The 16,368-nt window shown below is 55.2% G+C and overlaps 3 protein-coding genes across 3 annotated transcripts; 2 read left to right on the forward strand and 1 right to left on the reverse strand.

Moving 5' to 3' along the window:
• Window positions 1-507: 507 nt before the first annotated feature.
• On the forward strand, window positions 508-9,284 carry COCSUDRAFT_56399 (actin-binding FH2; the record flags this gene model as incomplete). Its single annotated transcript, XM_005646445.1, has 21 exons — window positions 508-519; window positions 721-771; window positions 903-1,003; window positions 1,119-1,228; window positions 1,329-1,417; window positions 1,566-1,849; window positions 2,042-2,306; window positions 2,478-2,608; window positions 2,818-2,956; window positions 3,271-3,531; window positions 3,788-4,294; window positions 4,437-4,575; window positions 4,943-5,131; window positions 5,444-5,622; window positions 6,119-6,243; window positions 6,624-6,819; window positions 7,154-7,390; window positions 7,653-7,790; window positions 8,025-8,153; window positions 8,422-8,610; window positions 8,781-9,284. The coding sequence occupies 21 exons, from the start codon at window positions 508-510 to the stop codon at window positions 9,282-9,284; spliced, it is 3,975 nt and encodes a 1,324-aa protein (XP_005646502.1).
• Window positions 9,285-9,851: 567 nt separating this feature from the next.
• Window positions 9,852-13,580, reverse strand: COCSUDRAFT_48002 (Rft-1-domain-containing protein; the record flags this gene model as incomplete). Its single annotated transcript, XM_005646446.1, has 10 exons — window positions 13,423-13,580; window positions 13,200-13,279; window positions 12,848-13,088; window positions 12,502-12,680; window positions 12,029-12,314; window positions 11,694-11,863; window positions 11,425-11,553; window positions 11,088-11,208; window positions 10,640-10,862; window positions 9,852-10,341 (listed from the first exon to the last, which is right to left on the reverse strand). The coding sequence occupies exons 1-10, from the start codon at window positions 13,472-13,474 to the stop codon at window positions 9,852-9,854; spliced, it is 1,971 nt and encodes a 656-aa protein (XP_005646503.1). The 5' UTR covers window positions 13,475-13,580.
• Window positions 13,581-13,728: 148 nt separating this feature from the next.
• Window positions 13,729-15,297, forward strand: COCSUDRAFT_24531 (40S ribosomal protein S16). Its single transcript, XM_005646447.1, has 7 exons — window positions 13,729-13,782; window positions 13,896-13,931; window positions 14,102-14,159; window positions 14,336-14,476; window positions 14,665-14,712; window positions 14,865-14,961; window positions 15,068-15,297. The coding sequence occupies exons 1-7, from the start codon at window positions 13,774-13,776 to the stop codon at window positions 15,114-15,116; spliced, it is 438 nt and encodes a 145-aa protein (XP_005646504.1). The 5' UTR covers window positions 13,729-13,773; the 3' UTR covers window positions 15,117-15,297.
• The last annotated feature ends 1,071 nt before the right edge of the window (window positions 15,298-16,368 follow it).

A 16,368-nucleotide genomic window follows, 5' to 3' on the forward strand; every position in this document is an offset into this window, starting at 1 on the left:
ACTTGGACTCTTGGACTTCAAGTGTGATCAAACCCTCCGTACAGCCGTACTGCACGCTACAGTAGTCAAAGGGAACGCTTCTAGTACCAAGCACCTTCTTCATGGTGTGTGAAGTTCTCGGGGGTTCCAATTTTACCGTTCCGGAATAACTTCCGTGAAGACGCAGCTCACAGAGTGCAGCAAACTAACAGTTCTGTGTCATTTGCATCATTGGAAACATGTACTATGATATATAATGCAACAACGAGAAGGTTACCTCTATAAAAGAGGTATTCTTCTATCCGCTTGCAGTGATGGTCTTGGAACCCAGAATGTCCTTATTATCATACCAAGACAAGTATTTTTCTGTAGTGTAAACATCAACTGTTCCAAACAAATGCTGTTGAATGCCTAAAAATGTACTGAGTGGTTGTCATGTGGACTGACCTATCGTTTAGCAGACAAGATGTGCACCTGGCCTTTCTTTCATAGTGTGCCTGCTGTGGGGCCAGGCGACGTTGTGAAGAAATGGAACCTGAGGTACTTTGTACTTTACACGGCACCCCAGCCCTTTATAGTGTACTACAGGAAGGTGAGTAGTGGGCGATAGCTGCCCTGTAGATTTCGGCATGAACCGGGCACCCAGCTGTTGTTGCCAATTCGAGTGTACCCATGAGCGATACTTGCCGTTGAAAGAGAAACAAGCATCTATATCTGTATCTGTGTCCCTCACTTGGGCAGGTTGGCGAAGCAGCCGCCAACACCCTGAAATTGAGCGGCGCAAATGTCACGGTGGGCCCTATCAACACATATATTTAGCCACGCTTATTGCCTAGTAGATAGTCCTTGCAATCAAAGATGACCTGCAGAGCTTAAATCCCTGGCTTCAGACAGCACATTCTAACTTGAATCGTCTGCACCAGGTTTCGAGCACAGTCAAGGGAGGCGCTCTGTTCCCATTTACAGTCGAGGCCAGCGGCGAGAAGTATGAGCTGGCTGCAACCACTCAGCAGGATCGCCGCAGGTGTGGTGGCCCAATTCTGAACTATATATCGCATAAATTCTCCAGAAACACCTGACAAGAGGTGCGTAAATGTCAAAGCTGCATGCTCTGAGGAGGTGTCTTGGCGGCATGGCAGATGGGTGGAGCAGCTCATGCAGGCCTCTGCCAGGGGCTCTCCAGGAGCCAGCGCACTCACACTGACGGATGCACAAGCCAACGGCCATCTCCTGGCTCCTTCCCCACTGGGTGTGCCTCCACTGCTCTTACAAAACCCCCTTGGCAAAGAAAGCAGCTTTTCTAAGCAGATTATACCTCTTGCACCTAACACATGGACTCTAAGGTGCAGGTCTGCGCAAGAGCTCCGACCATGCAGGGCCGCAGTTCCTTGACAGCCCCCCAGCCTCGCCATCTGCCCGCAGGCACACCACCGGACAGGTGCCTCCTCCACTCCCTGGCCCAATTTCCCTTGCATGACGTGCACTGATCTTTCAGTTGAGAACCTCCTATTACAGTACACATGCACACCTGCTGCAGCTCGCCGAATCCCCTCTGTCCTGAAGGCTAATGCCGTTCTGACGCACAGGAGGTATTCACATCGCCATCAAAGCTGCGCCGGATTGCTCTGGACTTCAGCAGCCCACAGCAGAGCCCACATGGCGCGCCGCGCAACAGCAGCCCCGGCATGCCGCGACGCAGCGGCACGCCGACTGCAGCTGGAAACCGCAGCCCCCTGCCGGACGGCCGCCTCGGCAGCGGCTCAGCCGCGGCAATAAGCGGCGAGTCACCCGGCTGGGGCCAGAGCTTGCGCTCCCCTTCTGGGCAGCACAAGCGCTCCTCTCTCCTTGCCGCCATCTCCTCATCCATAAGGTGCAGCACGGCCAATCTTCTGGACATGCATGACGCCCATCACAACAAATGCCACACCCACGATTTGTTGACAATTTTACAATCCTGCACAATCATGCTGACACTCCTGCGAGATACCATTCTTGACAACTCTGCTGATAATCTGTGCAAAACTACTGAGCCCCTGATGATATCTTACCTGGTCTGGCTCAGGAATGTCATCGTGCCGCCCGTGCCCTCGGACATTGCATCCAGCATGTCGGATGAATCACACGAGTCAGGGATGACGGCGTTCTCGGCCTACACGGCCAATTTGCGGCCCCTCAGAGGGACGAGTACGCCCACAGCCGGCCAGGCAAAGCCGGCCTTGGGCGGCAGCCTGGCAGCGGAGTCCCTGCTGGAGCAGTTTGACCGCGCTCAGCAGTACGTGGTGCGCCACAAAGAGGACTTCTCTGCCGAGCGCCTGGAGTCTCTGCAGGTGCCCACCTCTGTTATGCGGAGACTTGTTCGTGATTTAGAGCATGCCCTTACACCTTATCACTTATGCTGAGTGGGGATCCTGTTGCTAGCACGCCACGCGTGCGGACCACTGCTTTTGTGCTTTGCCTAGAGATTTGAAGGCAGTCTGACATAATATTGAGTTGCACAGGGCTGGGCCGAGGCGGCCAAGAGCGGCCAGCAGGGGAGTGACGGCACCCTGGCCGCCGCAGCCATGTACGTAGTGCAGGTCACGCAGGCAAATGGACTCTGGGCGTCCGAGCACGACACCGCCTTCATCAGGTATTGGCTTTACACATGCCTGGTGCATCAAGCACCACTGCAGCGCCAGCCTGTCTCACAGTTCAAGACTCAGTGGAGCTGCTGGAATGTAAGATGGGCTGATAGGGATATATGCTGGGCGCAATCCACTATTCCTGCAGCCAGACCATTGCACACATGGGGATCCCCGGAAGACACAAAGGGCTGAGATTGATGCATGCTGGTTGCAGCCCGGACGCAATGCTGAGGGATGTGCAGCGGTGCCCGAGCGTGCGGTGCCTGATGGACCTAAAGGACTGCCTAGACTTCTGCTCGACCTCCTGGGTCTCCCTCTTCTGCCAGCTGGGCGGCGCTGAACTCCTGCTCCAGGTGTTCTTTCTGTGGTGTCCTGCGTCAAGGAAGAAACCCCGAATAAAGAACGAAGCTTCTATTCATGCCAAACAATGCACTGCATTCCTTATAATCAGCATGGGGATGGATCGTGCATAGTGTGGCAGGCTCCTTGAAATTGCCCTTTTGGAGAAAATTTGCTCTCTGCAGATAACCTGCCTTCTGGAAATCGCGCTCCTATGTTAGTTGGGAGAGCTTGTGCCAGCGGGTTTTATATCTTGACAGCTGCTGCGTGCTCGTGCGTAATCAGGTGACTCAGTTCCTGCAAATGCTTAGTTGAGGGTGACTCGCAGGCGCTGGACGCGCACGCGGAGGCCGCGGAGGAGGCCGCCGGCGGAGGGGAGGCGCGCGAGGCGCTGCTGGCGTCGCTGCAGTGCGTGCACGCGCTCATGAGTGGCGCGGCCGGCATGCGCGGCGTGCTCGCAGTGGACGGCTGCCTGCCGCGAGTGTGCGCGCTGCTCGCGCTCTCGCACACAGACGCTGCCAAGCTGGTCGTGGAGATGCTCATCAAGCTGTGCCTCTTCTCTGCCGACGGGTACCGCCTGGCCGTCAAGGTGCGCCGCTATTGGCTGGTTCAGGTGTCTGTTCTCTGGTATTTAGGGGTTTTGCGCAAGTCCACGACTCCTTTCAGCTCCTGGGGTTGCATAACCCTCGGGCATTGCCGAATGCATAAGGTCTCAGGTGCCGCAAGGGTTCCTCCTTTCAGCACTCCTGCCCCTCAGGCATTGCAGATTGCATGATAATATTGATATAATATGATGATTTTGCATGATTGAGGTAATGCAGGTAGAAGTGTTGGCAGTATTGCAGGCTGAAGAGAGCATGTACACTGTCGTGCAGGGGCTTTTAGGAGAGGGTGCTACAGAGGTAGCCGCCAGCCCAGCAGAGGCGGCAGTCACTTCAGGCACAGCATCCTCACCAGCTGCAAAAAAAGCGCCGCCCTCTGCACCGGTCCCTCCGCCGCCGCCGCCGCCTCCACGTCCTGCCAAAGCCGCTCCCAAGGCACCGCCACCGCCGCCCGCGCCGCCCCCGCCACCTCTCAGGCAGCCCAGCCGTCCCGCACAGAGCCCCGGTGCTACCACAGTAGAGCCTACCAAGAAACCATTGCAGGCCAGGGAGGAAGTCAGCCGGCCGCCAGAGCAGGATGAGATTGCGCAGATCCATGCAGCTAGCGAGCATGCTCCGCTGCAATTGATTCAGCAGCCATCCAGAAGTGCAAATGGGCCTAGCAGTGGTGGGCCAGAGAGCGTGGGAGCATTTGGGGAGGGCAAGAGCACTCTGCTGGAGCAGTGCAGCTCTCTGATAGCCCTGCTCAAGGTGAGATATTTCTTTATTTCCATTTCAAAACTGTGCTGCATGGAACGTGTCAATGTGCTTTCATGGGAATTTCTGTCCAGAGTGTTGCTTAAGGATGTCAGCCAATGGCAAAACTGAGCAGGTGCAATGGTGTGGCATGCAGGTGGACAAGGCAGACAGAGGCGCAGACTTTGAGCTGTGCGACCACATCATCTCCTTCCTGAATGCAGCCCTCACCTCCCCAGAGGCCCAGGCCAACCTCCCCCTGCGCAAACGCTTCACCAATGCCCTCCTTGACAATGGTGCGCCCTTCCCACATTGCCTTGATCAGAACTCGCATCCATGCAAGTGACATGCACCGGCAACGCTACATATACTGTGATCATCTGCCAGTCTCATGGAAAGCGCGTGCTGCTTCAATCAAGTTGACCTTCCATGCAAGTGTCATGCACCTGCAACACTGGATTTATTTGCTTTTATTGCCAGTATCATGACAGACGCTTGTCTGGCCTACTAAAACTGTGCATGGATTGATTCACGGATTGTATGACTGTTTTGCAGCATCATTCTTAAATGTCTCTTTGCGCGGCACATTGCTGGATATGCCCAGATTTTCTAGGCACTGATAACATGTAACGAGAATATAAATGATAGCTTGTGTCATGGCAGGGCTGCTGAATGTGCTGGCGGACATCTACAGCCTGCTGGACCCATACATGAATGCCTCCATAGACATGCTGCGCGCCAACATCAAGGATGTCATCGCTGCACCCAAGCCCGCGCCTGCGCCGCCTCCGGCCCCCGCCGCAGCGCCTGCCAAACGGCCGGCACCCCCGCCCCCACCCCCCAAAGGACAAGGTATCCACAATGCTCTTGGCAATCTATATTAATACACGACCCAACTTTTGTGTCATCTTGCCAAGGCTTCGCATGCCTGACCGTTGGCTGTGTGGGAGTAATGGCATGTTTGCATCAAGAATCTTGCGAGAGCTATGAGGCTATTCCAGGGTCAGCAGATTGCAAAAAGACACTGTCAATGTCAATGTCAAAATCCACTGACGGAGTGGCATGGATGCATCATGAGAAGCGTGCAAGCCACGTGGGACAGAAGGCCTTTTGCAAATCCAGCAAAACGCCAAGGGACCCTGGAAGTTTGTTTGTGATGAGCAGGGCTGCTGAAGGGCCCAGGACGAGCACCACCGCCGCCGCCAAAGGCCCGCGTGGTTGCCGGGCCGCAGCCGGGCAGGAAGATGAAGTCCTTTTTCTGGGACAAGCTGCCCGACAGCAGAGTGGAGGGCACCTTCTGGGCAGCCCACCCGCCCGCCTACTCCTCCCTCAACCTCCCAGAGGTGGGCCCTGTCCTCCTTTAAGCATGCCTCCCAATTTTGCCTTGCAACGGTTGTCACTTGTAGAGATTGGGCCTTGAGGGCATGAAGATAGGTAATTTCCTCAAGGCTCTGTGGGAAACTGTCCTAAGTTCAAGGGGTCCTGCTTTGAGTATCATGTTCAAGGACGCCGGACTTGGATGTTATATGAGGCCTTAAGGCCAGGAAAATGCAGAGGTAGCACTGCCCTGTGTTTGTGCACAGTCATACACAAACTATCATCAGTGCAGTCCCAGCTGGCAGGGGCGGTAGAAATGCTGAGCACCGTGCCCACGGTTTATTGGTACTAGCTTGGATATGGCGAGTTTATCATGGGGTAGGATCCGTGGCAGCCTTTACCTGCAGCTTGTGTGCAGACGCACCTTGCCTCTGGCAGGAAAAGCGCTTTATGATAGGTACAGTATAATGATTATATCCAGCGCAGCTTGTGGATGTGAGGGGAGCCTTGATGTGGGCACAGGTGGAGGAGCTGTTCCAGGCGGTGCAGCTGCAGAAGGCGAGTGTGAAGAAGTCGGCGGTGAAGCAGCTGGCCGTGCTGGAGCTCAAGCGCGCCACCGCCATCGGCATCCGCATGGCCGGCCTCAAGTCTGTCTCTTACTAATCTTAGCTTCCTGCCCAGTTGCTACTCAACAATGGATACTGAGAGGCCAGGAGACTGTAAAATCTACATTGGACTCCCCAGCAGAGGTTCACCTTGAGACTTTGGATTGGGTGCAAGACAGTAACTCATGTCTCTCTCCCTCCCAAGGGCGCTGCTCGGCTTATTGCAGATGTATGGAAGTCCATGACCATGCAGCAGAGAGCTGACTGACTGTGAGTGATCAGTGTGTGATGTGTGCGTTGTGCCCAACTGCAGCAAGGTACAGGAGACTGAGACTAGGTCGTTATGTAGAGCAGAAGATGGCAGCACACGTACTGTGGCATCACATCTGCAGCCAGGGCTGAGACAGACCGAGCGGGTGCAGGGTGCACTGGAGCCTGACGGCGGATGGTGTCATGAGGTTGGACCGGCAGCTGCTAGCGAGCGCGGACGACGCGGCCGCCGTGCTGGCATGTGTGCCCACCGCGGAGGAGCGCAGCATGCTCGAAGCTTTCCTCCGGTCCGGCGGCCGCGCAGATGCGCTGACCGACGCAGAGCGCCTCTGCCTGGACCTCATGAAGGTGTGCTGCTACCTTCTTCTTGGCTGGTGAGGCAGGATTGCGGTTTAGCTGCTCTCACTATCTGACTACGATATCGATGACTGTGCAATGGCTATACAGTCTGCTGCCCTTGAGATTGCCTCTTTTCAATAGCCTTGATCTCTGGGATTGCCTTTATTTTCTAGTGAGTTGCCTTGCCAATCAGAATGTGCTGCTGGAGGCATTGCAGTCTTAACAATTCACCTCCACTGTCCTGTCGGTTTTTGGGTCCAGGCCATCAGTGCGCTCTAACTTTCAATGCTTGCAAATCAAAATTCACCGAAAGATTATGCTCATTGGGGTCATGTGTGCGCAGGTGCCGCGCATCCAGGAGCGGCTTGCGACGTTCGCGTCGAGTTTTGAGACGCGCGCGCAGCTGCAGGAAGCTGGCCGCGTGCTGGCGGCCCACCTGGCGGCTCACGCTGAGCTGGCGGGCAGCGGCTGCTTCCGAGCAGCGCTGACGGCCGCGCTGGCGCTGGGCAACTTCCTCAACCACGGCGGCCGCCTCGGCCAGGCCGCTGGCTTCCGCTTGAAGAATTTACCGAAGCTACAGGTGTTGTCTCTAGCTTCTTGCGCATCCTCAGCGTGCCACTTCTGTCACCCCACTGTCTCGCAAACTGCCTTCGATGGCTCCAGGTCTTAAATTGGGAGACTGGGATACTGTCTTGAGGTGGCTCCCACTTTGTCATCTCAGCATGTTCTAAGCTGCCAGCAGGGTTTGGCTGAATGACTGTTGACTTCAAAAGTCCTCGGGGCAGGATTGGGTTTTACGGCGGTGTTCCCTGGCTGACATGGGCTGTGTGTGCGCACACCAGGACACACGCTCGCGCGACGGGAAGATCACGCTGCTGCGCTACATCGCAGCGCAGCTGTGTACAGCAGAGCCGCCGCACGCGCTGCTCTCCGACGAGGCACCCCATGTCGTGTCTCCCGCACTGCAGACCTCCCTCTCGGTGGGACCCCACTTTACCCCCCTTACCAGACCCCCTATATACGGGGGTACCCCACTTCCCTGCCAAAGCTTTCCCCTCTATGTCGCTCTGCAGGTGTCCTCAGGCGGAGGTTGCTGACACATCCTGTCAATTTGTGTTGTGTAAATGAGAAGCTTCGACTTGAAGGTTGGACGTTTGTCGTATCATTCAAAATGAGAGCAGTATGTAATGTCTCTGGTGTGTGGCGCGATGCAGGAAGTGGCGGAGATGCTGGAAAAGGCGGGAGCTGCGGCGGCTGCCATGGCGCGCGAGACGGAGAGAACGCCCCCGAGCGCCAGGCTCTGCCTGCATGTGGCCGGAACTGGGAAAGACGAGCGAGTGTCAGTGCAGCTGCTCCCTGACAACTACCATGATACCATGGCCACCAGCCTCGAGGCAAGTGAATTTTCCTTTTGCCCTGTATACCGGCAGAATCCTCTCGGAATCCCGATTGCAGAATGTCAATGCAGTCATGGCTGCGTGCTGTGGACAATGCTACATTGACGCATGCTTCCAACAAACTTGCTCATCAAGAGGTGTCTGGGTGGTGATCTGTATCAGCTTTGCATCTGGGAGAGCATGGAGCGTCTGAGAACGTGATGGCTCATTGCAGGAGGTATGGAGTAATCTGGCGGAGGCAAAGAGAACGCTGCTGGAGGCCAGGGCCGGCTTCGGCAAGCTGGTGGCCTACTTTGGCGAGAACTCGGCCGCATTCGCCACCGACGCCGATTTCTGGCGGGACATCACCGCATTCGTGCACGTATTCACGCGCTCCCAGCGTGAGATTATGCAGCAGCGACAGGTGCATTTTCAAGCCTCTGCAGAGTTTCTACCTCCTCGATGTCATTCACACAGCTACACCAGGAATGCCATGGCAAGATGTTGCTTCCTGCATGCTAGGGATGCTGTCCCTTTCGTGAAGAGTCCTTTTTATGTATTTTGCATGACAGGTGAGTTGGTGTACATGTGCAGGAGCAGGAGCGGCGGCAGGCCAGGCAGCAGAAGCAGGGGGCGCGTCAGCCGCCAGCAAGGTGTGCCAAAGCAAAGCACAGCGTTGCACAGGCTGATCACACATCTTCCTCCGGCGTGCCTGCGCAGTCTGACGCATCCATTGCAGACAATGCGGGACAGCAAGGACTGCCAGAAGCAGGGACCCTCCAGGCTGCTTCTAAAATTGGTTATCAGGAAGCAGTAGGCTGCAAAGCTGACCATAAGGCAGCCAACTCTTCCTGCGGCAATGGCAAAATATTAGCAGCAGGGGGCGCGGCCAGCGGAGGGATACACTTGCATGCAACAGCGGGACTGTACACACATGAAGCCGCGAGGAGCTCTCCAGGCAAGGCTGCGAGGAGCATGGAGGGCAAGAGCGCTAGCGGCAACCTGACAGACAGTGCAGAGGATCTGGAATACCTGTTAGGGCAGCTGGTCGGCCGAGCAGAAGGCCTGCATGGCACTGCGGGCGCCCTGGCAACCTGAAAATGTACTCAAGCCATATAGATGTGATATGGCTTGAGTGCATTTTGCACATGTTCATACAGCGTAGATTGCTATCTAAGATTTAGAAGGCGCGATGACAAGAGGTGCACTGCAAACGCACGCTGCGATAGGGTGCTTTTTGAAATTTGACTGCTCTATTAAAACGCAAATAGGGAATGGCACAACGATATTGATGAGGGAATTTTGGCTTGAATGACTGTGCAGAGTCTGAATAGCTAATTGTATAATTTGCCAATCTCCACGAATGCATATATATGCTGTGGCTGCACATGTTACTGCATCCTATTGTGATCTCCAAATATATAGAATCTGTAACGAATTTGTGCATTGTAATCAGGGCACAGGTTACACACTATTTTGACCCTAAATACTAGTATACATATATGATTGAATCTGACGGTCACAGGAGCATGTCAGGCCCACGACTGCATCACTGCTGCCCTAATATGGACGGTTTCCATACGCTCAGCGACCTCTGCTGGTATGCTACAGTAGTAAAGTACATGTCCCCCTAACTTACGACACAAGCCACAAGTTGCCCGCAAGCTAAGCAGCTGCTCTCCTGAGCGCCCGAATCTCCTTCACAAGCCTCCCTTCCGCTTGATACACCAGGTACAGGGTCACCAGGAGGGCAGACCCGCCGACCGCCACGTGACCCACCAATGCAGGCCACAATCCCACAATCTTTTCCGCGCTGCCGTGGGGCAGACCGACAAAAATTCCCTTGGGGGAGGCAACGCCCCATGGCAGCCCCATGCCACCCAGGAAAACACCGTTGGAGCCTAGCACCACCGCAAAAGCTGCGGCCAGCGCCAGAAAAGTTCCCCTGCTGGGGAAGAGGCCCCGCAGGCTGTGGCCGGGCACGGCAGCAAAATGGCGGCCGATGAAGTGCAGGCAGTAGAGGATGCGCAGGGCCATGTTGACGCTGTCGGCGGCTATGAGGCCGACCGCGCCGTGCGAGCGGACCAGTGCTGTTGCCAGGGCCAGGTGGATCCCGGAGCACACCACCAGCCACACATTCGACAGCGTGATGTCCCTGCAAGCACAGAACCTCGCATGCTTTCTGCTGCATTGTCTCCCATTTGTGAGGGACAATCAAATTTTTAAAAATTCATTAATGCACAAGCAAGCAAGCCTGCAACCACAGGAAGCTTCATCTGTGTGTTGCTTGTTATCCAATCCTTGATGTCCCCATTCACGTCATTGCCATCACGGGAAGGCCAGATGTCTGTGGTCACCCTGCAGCCGTCCCTTGATGATATTGCGGTGTGCGAGTGAGGGTGAGAAGGAATGGACAGGAAGCAAGAGGTGCCCTGCAAACTGAAGCTTGGAACAATTCTGCCGGGAGCCCACAGACAGGGAGAGGCGGTGCAACTTGCCTGCTGCGGGCAACGGCGTGCACAAAGGCTTCTAGGATTCCATTGACGGCCAGCAGCAGGATGTAGGCGCAGTAGACGCCCAGGGCCTGCGGCGCGTCCGTCTCAGACCAGCGCCGTCCGTACACAATGCGCAGCACCACATACGTGTACGCCGGCCCGAACGCAACCGCCAACAGCCCTGCACATGCACCCAATCACGAGGTGCGGACTCTTCTGGCATGCAAAGGTATGCATGCAGCATTGCTCCTGAGCAAAGCAGGCCTTGGAGGCTGACAGAATCCCACACTGGGCTGGTGCAGACGCACAGCAGCAAGAAAGATAAGATGATAAGACAAGAGAAGTGTGCTGGGATGAGTCACGAGATAAAAAAGCAGTGGATGAATAAACGGATGAGATGGCTCACCCACGACGGTGACGCAGCGCACGGAGATGGCCAGGACTCGGGAGCGCTGTGCGGCCGCGTCCTTGGCGCATAGCCCAGGCTCCGCCCGCGAGAACGCCAGGAAGGCCGCCTCCTCAAACGGCTGCAATCAGCCACAAAATCCCATCAAACTCATTGCCCTGCACTTTCCTGTTCACCCTGCATGCAAGACCGGCGATGCACTGCTCTGCCTGACATACTCAAGACTTGCAATGCATACCTCCATCAGCCGGAGTGGAAAGAGTAAGCTTGGGACAACACAGAGGCAGCTGTGTGGGACAAAGGGGTGGGAATTGTGGGGAACAAAGGGGTGGCTTACCTGGAAGATGGTGCGCACGACGAGGGAGCCCAGGTTGGAGACGAGGCCGTAGACGCCCTGGCTGTAGCTGCTCTGAAAGGCCACCATCACCATCTTGGACCCCTCCGCCAGCAGCAGCTTCTCCAGCGCCTGCCCACAATCACACCACATGTCACGCATCATCCTATGCCCAATAACTTTCCTCAGGACAGAGTCTCCCAAGGGACGTCATTGCGGCAGTATGGAAACCAGCGGAGAATTTCAAGGAGGGTGTATTGCATCTGCCCCACCTGGAGGGTGAATATGGCGCACATCCACAGCACGTCAACCTGGCGGAGCGGCTTTGAGCTGTCCTTGCTGACATCATCTGCCTTCCCCTTGCCCCCTGGGTCTTGCTGAGGGCCGCCTGCACCCGAGGCGGATGCGGGAGGCTTCTCATGTGTTGAGCTCGACCCCTTGCCTGCACCCCGCTGCCGCAGACCCTGATGCCGCCCCGTGACATCCTTTCCCGCTTCACTTGATCCTGAAAGTCTCGCTTTCGTTGCTGCCAGCTCAGCGTGAGCAACCCCCGCGCGGTCGATATCGGGAGCTGAGCGCTTGCTCAGCAACTCCCAGCCCTCCGCACCCTGCTCCACGCTCAGGTCATCCTCATACGCGCCCTCGTCCTCGCAGGGAGAATTCTCCGCGTCCGCGGCGGCCGCGCGCGTCGGCAGCTCTGCCGCGACGGGCGGCGGCACGTCGGTGGGAGGGTCGTCCGGGGCGGTGGCGGCCAGGCTGTAGTCCAGCACTGCGGCCGCCTTCTGTGAGGCCGTGCGCGCCGCCGTGCGGCCGGCCTGGCCGCCGCAGCAGGACAGCAGCTCCCAGCCAAAGTGCCGCGCATACACCAGTAAGGTCACCGCCGCATACGCCAGCTGCAGAACACTTTCGCATCCCACATCAGACTCTACTCCTTATGATCATCGATCACGCGCATCAGATCCGTGCCGGATGCATGGCACAATAGAATGCGCATGCGCACGGCCTATTTTTGGCTCGAGACATGACGGACATACTCTACAGTAGAGCTTGCACACAGTACAAACTAAGGCCAGGGGTGACCTGTGCGAGCGAGAGCGCGATGCCGACATTGCAGGTACCGGCCTTGAGCAGGGCGAGCGTGAGAACGCCCCGGACCAGCGTGGCAGCCGCCTCGGCGAGCACGCGCAGCTGCAGCTTCAACCGCACCTGCGCCAGAATGTACAGCGGCTCGCTCACCAGCTCCACCATGGCCGCCAGCCCTTCAGCGCACACACAGCAGTTGCTCTTTCGACAAGAAATCGTACGTCGTGTCACTGAGAGATAGTCTGCTTGCAATGCTCTCCACTGCTTTCAGACCCAGGTCATTTGGCACAGGGCTCCCCATTGCTGTACAGCATTATTGCAGGTATTGCAGGTCCAGTCCTACCTTGCAACAGGATGGCCACAGCGTAGGGGTCGGCCAGGGAGGAGGCTCCCCTGAGGGCCACAGCGCACACGCACAGCGTGACAGCCGCCCCCAGAGGGATGCAGTATGCCGCGATGCGCAGAATGGCGCCCGGCCCGGAAGCATCCTGCAACTGCTGCGCGCGCAGGCAGCCGCGGCGGAAGCCCTCCCGGCTCAGAAACAGGATGGTGGTGTTTATCAGGTGGAACTGCACTGACGCCAGCTGCACCCAACATGAGCTGTTAGACCGCACTTCGACACTATAGAAGAGATCATCTCAGTCAGTTAAACCAGCATGATGTTTTCCCAGAAGGCACATGGCAATGTGTCATACCCCATAGGCATCCACCGTCAGGATGCGGGCTGTGAGCAGGTTCAAGAAGAATGTAATGAGTCTTGTAGAAACCTGGGACACTGCACCCACACGTAGTCTCCTTTTAACCGTCCTTGTTCCCCAACCGAAAGTAGCGAGTGCAAAAACCTCGACGATGAACAGCACAAGCAATCTTTATACAAGCTGATCTGAACAAAACAATTGTTCTAATGGTATTCCTTACCAACAAGATGCGAGAAGCCCTGCACAAGCACATTTGCGCTTCCACCCGTCATGCCTCTGTTTACATTCCCTGCTGTGCAGCCCCAGTATCAGGTGCAAAGGCTGGGATCGGATATGCGCACCACATCAAGCATTTTCTCAATTTAAGCACCGATTCTTGTGCGGTTTGTGCAACAAGGAAGGAACCTGGCAGTTTCTGACAGGGATTTACAATTTGAACACCACCCCTGATACGCACGTGCTGCAAGCTTTACTAATCTCACGGCACCACCCTGCCAGCCGCCTCGCATTGGGCTTCACAGTGTGCGTCTGAAGGTTGAGCAAGGGCACGTTTGGGCTGTTCTCCAACAACATGGCGGAGGTGACGATGATTTCAATGCTGTTCTGCTTTGGGCAGAGCCTTATATTGCAGGATGATGTTCAGAATGTCTGATGTTTGTTCCTTCTCTGACGCTTTCTCTATTTGTGCTGCAGAAGGAGACTCAGTCAGTGCAGACCTTTGGCAGGAAGGTGAGTTACGGATCGCTCAACTTGTGAGCCTGGGGCTGATCATCTGGGATTTTTTAGATACTGCACACTAACTCTTTCCTGCGTCTAACCTTTGTGCTGTCGGTCTTAGGCAGCTACATACTTCAATAACATGAATACGAAGCATTATCAAAATGATTGTGTGCGCGCAGAAAAATGCTGTCGCAGTGGCATACGTGAAGAGGGGAACTGGACTGCTGAAGCTCAATGGTGAGCACCCTCAGGCAGCAGCTTGATAGGAGTCAGGTCACACTATAATACTGCAGATATTTCCCATGTCCCTGTGGAAAGCAGAACGTACTGTTCCTACATTCACAGACATTGCTCAAGTTTGGCGCTCTGTGATGAGCTGCCAGATTTGAAGGGCCTGGGGGACTGTTGTGCAGGGTCTCCTCTGGAGCTCGTGCAGCCCGACACACTGCGGTGGAAGGTGATGGAGCCAGTGCTGCTCCTGGGCAAGCAGCGCTTTGAGGGCGTGGACATCCGCATCCGCGCATCCGGTGGCGGCCATGTGTCACAGATCTACGGTGTGTGCAGCTATTTTGGATCTGCTGACAGTGGATACGTTTTGCACTAGCAGCTGTATCAGATCTGCTGATAGTAGTGGCATCTGCTCTGCTAGCTTCAGTTAATTTTGTGCATTGTGCACAGAAATGTGCAGCGTGAGCTGCTGCAATAAGAGAGTGTGGCTGAGCCTTGTGTGCCTGTGCTACAGCAATCCGACAAGCCATTGCCAAGGGCCTCGTCGCTTTCTACCAGAAATGTAAGTTCTTCTGGCTGGATGCATTCTATGGCGGTGTCCTGCATGCATTCTTCATGCTGATCAGGAACAGCACATTGCCCAAGATTGTGCTGTGGAGGGGCCTGGAACACCTGAGGGGTGCTGAGAAGTGTCTGGGCCTTGCGGATGTGCAGATGTGGACGAGCAGGCAAAGAGGGAGATCAAGGACATTCTCCTGACCTACGACAGGACTCTGTTGGTGGCAGACCCCAGGCGCTGCGAACCCAAGAAGTGCGCAATTTTTCCATTTATGTCTGTGCAACAGGCTCTGGCGTTTTGTCCATATGCATGGAACCCATTGAAGCACCGCTCAGATGAGTTTGCTTTGTCTGTGCAGGTTTGGCGGTCCGGGAGCCCGTGCTCGCTTCCAGAAGTCTTACCGTTAGAAGCAGCTTTTTGGATGCTTTGGGGAGCCAGGGATCAACAGCTGGCTGTTCAGAGTATTTGGAGGCATGTTGGGCTCTTTCAAGCATGTACCACTTATCGCTCAAAACTTCCGGAAATATGGCATTGCTCCTGAAGTGGATTTGAGAGGGACCTGTGTGTAATAAATAGCAGTTCAACGTCAATGCAGCAAATTCAACAAAAGTCTCAGCTAGCTGCGCTGAAACCAAATTGCATCAGTGACTGCTTTGGCACCATGTACTCTTCTCTCTCACATGGAATTGTTCCTGTTCTTCCTAATGTTACAAATTGCATGCCCAAAAAGGAGACCGAAGTAAGTGTGCATTCATCCATGCGCCCCTTGATCAAGAATCATTGTGAAAGTTCCCAAAGGAGGTTTGAGACCCATATCAGAGATCGAAAGAGTTCACAGTACAGTTCGACTAATGAGTTCCAGCATAGTCCAACCTGCGCATGATAGCTGTCCTGAATCCCAAGACAAACGCCAGCACATGTGCTATCCAAGAAGACTTGCACACAATCGCCTGGTTCAGCATTGTAATTACTTGCCCCTCAGAAACTATCGAAGGTGCATTGATAGCGGCAAGAGCTGCTCTCCTGCAAGGCTGATATTCCTTTGCCTGTGCCTCGAGACACGGCTTGCAATCTTCTGATGTCAGACAACTCACTGGTCAACATCCTTTATTGTGTCCCCACTCTGTCAGCGGTGGTCCCACAACCCTGTGCCTCACAAGACCTCCTAAACACCTTTAGTACCAGCCTGGTTTCTCGTGAAGCCAGGTGTTCCTGGTGGTGGGAAGCACTGGTGGCAGTGACTGCACTTTCAATGCTCGCACTTGACTCAGCACCAGGTCGTGCTCTGTCTGCTTGAAGAGCTCCAAGACACGTGGGGTGAGCTTTCCTTTGGCTAGAACTGCCTCGAAGACTCTGCACACCAGCTCCTCTGGCAGACCCTCCAAACTTGAAATCCTGGTACAAATGTATGATAATTACACTTCAAAAATCACAGTGGTGGGCTCCAGTCCTGGTGTTGTCTAACCTCGGCAAGATCTGCAGAATTTAGGTAGGCTTCAGTCATTTTGATGCGCAGTGACGTACCTATCGATGATTGAGGCAACTTTTTTTACGCTCAGGTCGGTCAAGGTCGGTGATCCTCTTTGTGAAATACTCATAAGTCGCTTTCGTTGTTTTGCGATGCACTCATTTATGTGTTCTTTCGACCTGCTATCCTGT

The sequence above is a fragment of the Coccomyxa subellipsoidea genome, assembly GCF_000258705.1.
Source record: "Coccomyxa subellipsoidea C-169, whole genome shotgun sequence".
NCBI lineage: Eukaryota > Viridiplantae > Chlorophyta > Trebouxiophyceae > Coccomyxaceae > Coccomyxa > Coccomyxa subellipsoidea.